The 9,759-nt window shown below is 38.5% G+C and overlaps 1 protein-coding gene across 12 annotated transcripts in view; it reads right to left on the reverse strand.

Moving 5' to 3' along the window:
- Positions 1-5,534, reverse strand: part of ncam1 (neural cell adhesion molecule 1) — a 72,105-nt gene extending 66,571 nt beyond the window's left edge. For 11 of the 12 annotated variants that reach the window (XM_023961316.1, XM_023961315.1, XM_023961312.1 and 8 more), the window contains exon 1: positions 5,227-5,534. In XM_023961316.1, the coding sequence (XP_023817084.1) occupies positions 5,227-5,278 (52 nt within the window). In that variant the 5' untranslated portion in view covers positions 5,279-5,534. The remainder of the gene's footprint in view (positions 1-5,226) is intronic. The other variant, XM_023961317.1, reaches the window with a different exon arrangement.
- Between the last annotated feature and the right edge of the window lie 4,225 nt (positions 5,535-9,759).

Genomic DNA, 9,759 nt, shown 5'->3' on the forward strand with positions numbered 1-9,759 from the left:
ATCTTAAAAGATTTTCAATTAAGACTATAGCTTGCATAATTTAAAAAAGCAGGACTGTAGGCACGTTACTAAAGCCCGCCAAGTCAGTTTAATTACCAAGTTTTTATGTTCTTCCCTATTCTAATTTCCTAATTTTGAATATCAGTCCTTGATATGACGAGTTAAACCCCTTAAGAATAATATAAAGATAATAACACAGCAGAGGCTAATCACTATAAAACAGCTGCTAATCCCAAAGCCTGTGCCTCTTCTGCTAGCAAACCCCCAGGAAAGGATGTTTATGTTCTTCCTGCAGTCCAAAAAAAGGGTCACGTGCACATGTAATGTCATCTCTTTAGTATCCTTAGGCAAAGAATCTCCTCTGAACCCTCTCAGACCTGGATCTGTCTGTTCCACTACCCATCAACAGAGTCATGTCCTGGCTGGAACAGAAACCTCCTCCTTCCTCTTTCGTCTTCTTCCGAAATATGGACGAATAGCTTAAAATATAAGAACAACTGAAAAAGTCGAATCCACAAAAATAGGTAAAAAAAAATAGGTAAAACAACAGCATTTTAAAAACTACCAATCTAAACCAAAAAATATTAAGAATCAGCTGTGGACAGTTGTGCAAATCCATCATTTGTTACAGATTGCATTCATTAGTCAACTGTGATAGGTCAGCAGGAGCTAGGGAAGGGACCTGTTAAATTGTTAGGGTAAATATTTTGGGAGGATGGGAAAATCTTCAAAAACATTTTTCAAAGTAGGATGTTATAGACCAGTCTGGCAACACATTACAGATGCCGTTCTCTAAAGGCTGCACTTTAGAACTGCTGGCTCCTGGCAAGCACACAAACATGCTTAGCATCTCCAATGGAACTGATAAAAATAAAAAAAAGACATCACACAAATACGGTAGCACTAAAATCCTGAACTGTATACTTTCAGGAAAAAAAAAAGTCCATATTGTTTAACCCTTGTACTATCCTATGACCCCACCATTGCATTGACGTGTTCTCCCTACCATGACAAGGGTGGATAAAGGTGGAAAGATTTCATGTAATCTATGGACACCAGTGAAGATCACAAATCATTGAAGAAAAAAGGTTCAGTGCACTGTCTAGTGGGTCTAGATGACCCAACTACCAATGTTAAAGTGCCTAGGATAGCACAAGGGTTAAAAAATGATAAAGCTGAGTCAACACTTCAGGCTCAGAACTTTAAAAAAACTAAATCTAAAGATTGGCATCTTCCAGTCTCCATCTTGGCAAGGCACATTTTTAAAGCTTTTCAGAAATATTAATTTTTCATGTTGTATGTTGGTGTCAATTTATCTAAAATATATTTTTGTGAAATAATTCTGTTTACTGGTATAAATCAAATGTAACCTCTTTAACATGATAGCTAGTGGGCTGTGTTTTATTTGGCATCCTTGGTAAGATTAGCAGAACACATAACAGTTAAATAATCCTCTTAGTCTCTGTTAATTTTACACACACACCCCAATTTGATGAGATTGTAACACGTAAAGAATTGTATAATTAATTTAAAAACCAAATGTAACCAACCTTTAAGCAAGACTTTAGGGTATTGATGTATCCTAACAGATCCACGAGAAATAATAACTAATACTAAACTATCAGCTAGTTCAAATAATATAAAGGAACATTAACCATCAATGAAATGAAGCATAAGCTTCAGCTCTAAATATGTCTGTCTGCAAGTTTTTGAGTGTGATACTGTAGGTCTTGATAGGTTATTAAATTCAAAAAGTCATGTGATTATCTAACTCATTATTATCCGCCTGAAAAGAAGCAACTCTACTGCAAATGAATTTCTCCAAATTGGATAAAATAAGACTTTTTTGTGGTTGTATTTTCAATGAACAATCAGCCATTTCTGTGCAAAAATGTTTAAATGTTGAAAATGGTAACTTTATCTAGATGGTGCTTCTGGACTTTTAGTTATAGCTTTTGGAAGCTGGTTTCCATTCTTACAAAGCATTTGCAATGAGGCTGTATGAGTCTGCCTGCAGTAAGTCGTGCTTCCATCTCGCTGTGCATACAGCCCAGCGTGAAACTATGTCATAATTCCCACTGTACTAATGATGTAACACAGACATTGTAAAAAAAATCTACCTGACAAACCTCAATTCGCCTGTTCAAAAGAACCGTACAGTGAAATGCAGAGATGTAATTCTCTTATCGTTCTACAGGTTGAGGGCTTAGATTCTCTTATCACGCCTATTTTAGTTTCTATCAGACTATATTTCATTTCTGAAAAGAGATTGAAAACACAGGTTATTACCTAAAAGAGGATCAATACTAGGACACATAACAGGGTTAATCCCTTTTACATATTGCTCCCAGCATGTATGCTGCAACAGTTTGATTTTTTTTACATTAAATTACATTATTTACATTTTAAAACATCATTATTATTGGCACAATTTCTAGCATTTGCATACTCCATTTCCCTAAAACCTATTTTTACAACATACACTGAAAGCAAATTACAAATCCCTCTGATGCTATTCTGAAAATTGTATTTTTTTTTCTTAAAGCAGTATACAAAATGTTCTCTTCCGTTTGATCTTTAAAGTTTCATTTAGACTTCACAAAAACAAAACAAAATTTCTACATTTTTTTCAAATTTTTCCACTAAAATGTACGTAAACGTATCCAACTGTGACATCAGAAATATGATCCACCCCTAGAGCATTCTCTTAACCTGAGGGGAAAAAAATTCTGAAATATTCCTGGGACATTGGTATTCCGGTGAATAGAAATGGCCTGTAAAGAAGAGAGTTCTACACCGCTGGTCAGCAGCCAGACAACACTTGGCTTGCATCACGTCTTCAAGCTTGCAAGATAGCAAACATGCTACGTGAGAAACTAATTGGTTCATTACCAAAATGCAGCTGGATAGCCGTCACAAGAGACTTGAAATTCATTAACCTAATTAACAACATTTCTGTTTCTGGGAATTCAGTCATTTTAGTGGGTAAGTATATACAAAATCAGAGCAAAAGAGCGTTTACCACAAGTGTGCTACAACTACACAATCATAGACATAAAATGTGCTCCAAGGTAGCTTAAAGACCCACTCCAATCATCTTTTGATCTATTTACAACATGTTCTCAGTGCTTGTTGACTATTATAATGCTATTTTTAGCCAAAATTTAAAAAAGAAACTTTGCCGTTTTCTAAGACATAGTTATCTGCAGAGCGGCAGTAGTTAATTAGCAATTCACCTCAAGAGTTGTGGGCGGGATTGATGTTGTGGAATAACCCTGCCCCCTACCCCTCCATGTTACTGAGAGCTCTCAGTTTAAACGTTCTCCTGCTATCTTACAGTCCCTCACTACCCCAAAATACCATTATCTGTGCAACAAAAAATGGACGAGCAATATTGGCGCTATCCAGCCGTACAGTTTTGAGGCAGATGCCAACAAGGATGAGGAAAAAAAGAAGTACAAAAAAAGAAGTACAAGGATCTATTCACCTACAAGTGGATGCATCCAAATAAAGCATAGCAGGGAACCTGTGGTCTGCCAATTGTAAAGTTTACATAACAACTACAAGCTTTGTCAAACTGCACTTTTTCGTCTGCACCTGATACACAACGATTTGAATAAAGAAATACTTTTACAGAAAATAAATTTTAAGCTTATGTCCTCTATCATGAAAAAATGCAACAAAAACATGTTAAAAAACACCAAAAATACTATTGTCATTGGACTGGGTCTATCCCTAGTTTGCACGACTGTACAATTTAAAAACATTAAAGGGCCCCAGATCATGCAAAACTCAACTTATATATGGAAATAGTTTACTCTGAAAGGCTTAACAACAAAAGCATAATTTATGCCTTTTAAAAAACATTAAAAGCACAAAGGAATTTCCCAAAAAGAGCTAATAACAGGTTGTCTGGATTTTTATATCAACCAAAGTTTATCTAACTTTGTTATGAAAAGTAAACCAGCTGTACCCAAAAAAATGCTAATAATTGCAACAAAATGGACCAAGCCTTCAAAATAAAAGAAGAAAAGTCAATGTGGAAGTAAATGTTAGATGCATCAAATGTATAATTCATGAATAGGTTTAGCTTGATGTTTTAGGAAAAGCCATGCAAAAAATAAATGAATAAATAAGAGTGCATTTTTTATACAATGCAGCAAAAGCTCTACTCCCACTGCATGTTCCTTGTCTTGCCCGAGGAACACCCCTGCACATCGGATTGAACATGAGGGATTAAAGAGGCTATCCCACGGAAAATCCTGAACCTTCTGTAGTTAAGAACACTGCCTTCAACAAGCATCTCACACTTCAAATTACTGAGGTTCACATTAAAATACATTTGTGTGTTTAGATGGCATTTAATGTAGTTTACACCTCAATTAGTTTTACATAAGGACACGCTTAACAACTTGGACTTGGAGGATCTCATTTCCAAAGGATGTATCGCGGTGCCACATTACATAACAAATGATTCAGAGTAGAAGTTGTTCTTTGGTGTAAATGCCTGCCAGAAAAACAGAAAAGCCCCCACCAGCATTTTTTTCTCCCCTCCAAAAACGTTCAAATCGTCAGTGCATATGGTTAAGCAGTAACGGAGAGTGCACAGTGGCACGCCGGGCTTATTTTAGGCACAGTACACCTTTGACGAGAGGGATAGGGAGACGACCCAGGAGGCTTAGTGTGCGGGAGTGACCGAGTGAGTGTGTGCGCGCGGGCGCACGCGCCCCGAGCATCCCTCCACCGACAACAACAAGCAGGTCCCACCAAAAGCACAGACAACTAATTCTTCCATTCTTCACCAATGTAGCTAACATGATTATTAATCCTCGTACATTTTTAAAGCACGTTTCCTCTCCTGAATCATGTCAGATTCTGTAATAGTGCTAAGTCAGCAGCGCCCTTGTGTCATGCGAGCAGCATCGTTCGTTGTGTTGCTCGTGGACCGACCAAAATAGCAACACATCAGCGAGCAGGCTGTCTTTACTTAAACAGTAAGCTAATTAGCAGCGGTCGCAGTGCCACCGCGGATGCACCTGCCAAATATAAAAAAGAGCCTGCGGGCGGAGGGGGCAAGTGAGCGCGTGCGGACTTGCCTCCTCCGCCCGCAGGCTCTTGACCACATTTAAAAAATAACTGAAATAATCAGGATATTCACGTCACAACCATGTATAAGATGTCGTAGTACAGCTCAAGCAAGAAATGTTTGAAGAAATAAATGCATACCTGTACAGCCCACTAAGAGCAAGGCTAAAAAAACATCCCTGGTCTGGACCATCTCAACTCCCGAGCAAGGTGTACGTGAAGCGTCGTTGCTAACGGCTTAATCTCAGCTCGGCCCCTGGAACGGTGCTCTCCTCGAGACTCCGCTCAGCAACTGTTCATCCTAATCTAGGTATCTGAGGCGCTCGGTGATAAGTGTCAGCGAGAGCGTATTTGATGACAAGCAGCGGTCACAGATAAACAGCGATGAGCGCCAGTGCTCAGTTCAAAGTCTGACTGACAAGCAAAGCCTCCTCACACACTCGGATCACTCCGCACACTCAATGAAGATTAGGCTGGCAAATAGTGCGCGTGGCTGAAAAGGATACACAGGGAAACCCGTGCGGGAACGTGGGAAATGCGATGTTCACTTCACGAAAAAAAGCTATGACTTACATGAGGATGTGTCTAATTCGTCACCCAAAAAATCCACTATTTTCACCAACAAAAACAGTTCATACATTTATTATTCCTGGCAGGACATATGGGAGGGTCCTCTCAAGATTCACAAGCTGCAACCACCATATTCTAACTATCAGAACAGGAAGTGGCGTGATTTATTCGTTTTTAACATTTCAACATTGTTTCTTTTTATTTCATTTGTTAAACTATCCAGGAAATTGACAGATACATACATAGACTGACACATACAAAAAAGATAAATACAGCCTCAACAGGGCACAAATAGTGTCCTTCTTGTGCATGTCCCAAGACCCGGTAAATGCAGAGGATAGTGGATAGGAAAAGCATTCAACGTAAAGCTTATGAAGCATAAATAAATTGATGGATGAACTGATAAAACGGTTTTCAACGCACTTTAGGGGCTTGGAGGGAGATGACACCCCAAACCTTCAGCACACTCGGACTTGCCCCCCTCCCTCCACCCATACTCTACCTGCAACCCATGGTGGGACTGGCTAAATCTGGTCCTGTATACATTCACGCTCACATATGATAAGCACATGCTTCATGAAATAAGATTTTTAAATCCAAGTGCAACAATCTGTGAAGAATATTTTCGCCAATGTTTCAAAAGATAGAAATAAGATCAATGTGAATGTCTTTTGTGAGATTTTCCCATCACTTGCAGCAGAAAATTAGGATGAGGTTTGTCCTGAGTCTTTGTGGGCTTTAGGGATGGGTAAATAGAGGGTGTGAGTACTGCTGTGAATATTGAGGAAATGCACAGATAAAGTGGTATTTTGGCGTTTGGAATTTCAATGGGTTTGTCAAAAAGATTGAAAATAATGAAATAAAATTATAAATGTCAGTTAGCCAGTAAATGCAGACTGCAATGATGGGTATGATGCGCTCCGGTAACACATAGGATGACAGCCTATTAAGTTATCTTAAGTTTGTGCAAAAGGGTTTTTGGAGCTGATCTTTACATAACATATCTATCATCCATCATTGGGAGGGCTGAAATTTTAACCTAAAGCTGGGTAGCAGTATGTGTCAATGAAGATTCATTACATTGAAGAAAGCTGATTTAGCTTTAGTCAGCAAATTACAGCAGCCAACATACAGGATCATGTAAACATCAGAGGAGAATGTTGCCTGTGAGCAACTAAACTAGCTTTGAACATTCTTGAAGATCAGAACTTTTTGTTGAATGTATTTGTCATTTTAAAAAGGCATTAATTGATCTGATTTTTGGTGAAAAGGGAGAAGTATACAAACAGAAACATGCTGAAATAAATGTGTCATCAGCATTAACACAGACATGTCCTGTAGTTTGCAGACTCTCAATTAAATAAATGATAACTGATGCTGGAGAATATTTAAAGCCTTGGAAAATTCAACTGTAGTTAGTAGGTTGGATGCCTTTCAGTCTCGCTGTCTAAATGGATCCAGAATTTCATCATGTCATGACTTCGTTTTTGAGTCAAGTAAAAAACACAAACAGCTTGAATCTTGGAAAATCTTATTTGATCAAATCAGAAATGTAAAAAAAAAATATCTAAATCTTAACCCAACCACTTTTATGTTTTTAAGGACAGGAAAACAAAAACAGATTATGATTTAAATTAATGCATCCTTTAAGAATAGCCCTGCTATGCCTGTAAAATAAAAACCTGACAGTTCATTCCATCACAAATCAAACAGGATCTGATGTAGCATTATTCATTTTTAGCTATCAAGAAAACAGGTAAAGAGAAACAGTACAAGAGGAGAGTGATCACGCTGTCAACAACGACAAATCATACTCCAGTGCTGATCACCCAGAGTGCATCTGCACTTAAATCAATCTGAAGGCTGGCTGGAATTGCATTTGGGGAAAATTGTGCTTATTTACCTCAGTTCAGCTTTTTACAGCAATTCTCCCCAAATACAGGACCCCTGACTGTGGCCCTAAAAATGTGCATATAACACTTTCTTCTTCTAAAAAAATCAGAAAAAAGAACAGTTTAGAAATGAAGGAGAAAAAAACAGGCAGAAGAAAATCTGCTCAATTGTAGGGAAAAGGGGAGAGGTGTTTGTGCTTCAGCATCAGGGGAAAAAAGCTAACTCGGGTAACAAACTATATCCATCATTTTTTCCATCCAAGCTGTCATTGAGGCGAGGTACACCCAAGACAGACAGCAAGTCCATCACAAAACTGAAAAAAAAAAAAGGCAAATATGGACGCTGATGCATGCTCACTCCAAGACAGTTTGGAACGTCATGTCATCCTGACACACATTTATTTGGAAATGGAAGCTATTAAACATGGAAAACAAACAAACTGAGAATGTTCAGTCTGAAACCTGAAACCGTGCTCTTCAGAGATGACAGTGCCAAGCATCAGCTCACCATCAAGCTCTTTTTGATATACTGGAGCTGCAATCTTTACAATAAGTCCAAAAAAACACGCTTGAGAGGTCCAGGATGTTATTGTAAATGAAGGTTTTTTTCCCATTGATTTTGTTTGAAGTTAAATAACAATTTGTTGACTGATTTTTTTCATACAATAGTTTATGGGAAAGTTAAAATATTAGATTTTGTGTATGATTTATTAGCAGGTGTGCCATACTTGGAGGAGATCATTCATAAAAGTTTCTGATTCGGAAACACCCGTCTTAGAAATGATCTACTTTCTTTTTGAGTGTATTTTTTTTTCTTTCAATAAACTTTATGGCACATTTTTCAATTTACAGAAATTCACATTCAGATGCACAATAAAGACACAATTGTTAATATCAAACACACATATAGGACCAAACAACAATAATAGTAATAAGCCCTGTGTGTGAGCTTTTTGAGTGTATGCACAATACCTTCAGGCTTCGTACATTTTTTATTTGGTTATTTTAAGGCCTGAAGTTTTATTAATAAACCAAACAAAGGCTACAGACCAGTATGGAATTGCAGAGATCTGCAACATTTAATGCTAAAAGAGCCCATTTTGTCCAATTTCTTTCTGACCAAATCTTAGAGAGAGATGCAAGATCCAACTTTTGAATTTAGAAAAATAAGCTTTTTCAAAACATTTCTGTGGCCATTGATCCATTCATTTATAAAATTTAGCTTTAAATTTTTACAATAATTCTATTATAACAGTGTTGAACTTTCGATATGACAAATTTAACCTACCTACTTTTTTCTTTTCTTTTTTAACTTGTCCTGTCCAACAACTGGTCAGACAGATGAAAGCTGAAGGCCTCTTGTGTTGGACATATTTTACTTTAACAAAAGGGGTTATGAATCTTCTGACAAAGCAGAGGTATGTCTGAATAAACCCCTTTTGTAATCGAGGCCAAACTTTATTCATTTTAATCATATTTAAAAAATATTTTGTGTTAGACCGGACAAAACAGAAAAAGAGGGAAGAAGAGAGAGGGATGTTAGAGAGGGGGGGATAGGAGGGGATCATAGAAGTGGGGGTGGGGTGGGGGGGGGGGGTAAAACCATGAAGCAGCATAAAGCAAGAAGTTGCTGGATGTTTATCATTACGGTCAGGTTCAGATGTAATACAAATCTAGAAGGGGCGGGGCCTGTCCACACACACACTCAAATGTTATAAACATAACTGTTTGCTCCAAAAATGTCCACATGTCAACATGTACACAATACAAATATCATTCACACACATATACCGGTACTTATGCCTTCAAAACAACTAGTGTGAAATATTTCATTCAATCGCACAAAATATTACTGCAAATCTGAGCTAACACCTGTGCTCAAGTAAGTGTTTATGTTCTTCTAAAATGGATGGTGGAATGTAAAAAGAAGGAGGGAGAGTGCCTAGCCATCCCCACACCAAGATCCCTGCCGCAGCAGCTGCGGTAGCCAGAACCCTCCTATGCCCGCACGGCAGCAGATGGAGAGCAACCGCCCCCCGGGTGATCACATCCGCCACCCAGGCCAGGGCCAGCAGGACCGCCACGGGGCCCCCGGATCCAGAGAGCAGAGAGGCATGGGGGGAGAGAGAGTCCAGCTCCAGCTCAACCAGGAGAGCAGCTCCCCCGCTGCGCAGGGAGGGTCCAACGCAGGGCCCCGCTCCAGAAGAGTGCC

The sequence above is a fragment of the Oryzias latipes genome, chromosome 13 (assembly GCF_002234675.1).
Source record: "Oryzias latipes chromosome 13, ASM223467v1".
Classification (NCBI taxonomy): Eukaryota; Metazoa; Chordata; class Actinopteri; order Beloniformes; family Adrianichthyidae; genus Oryzias; species Oryzias latipes.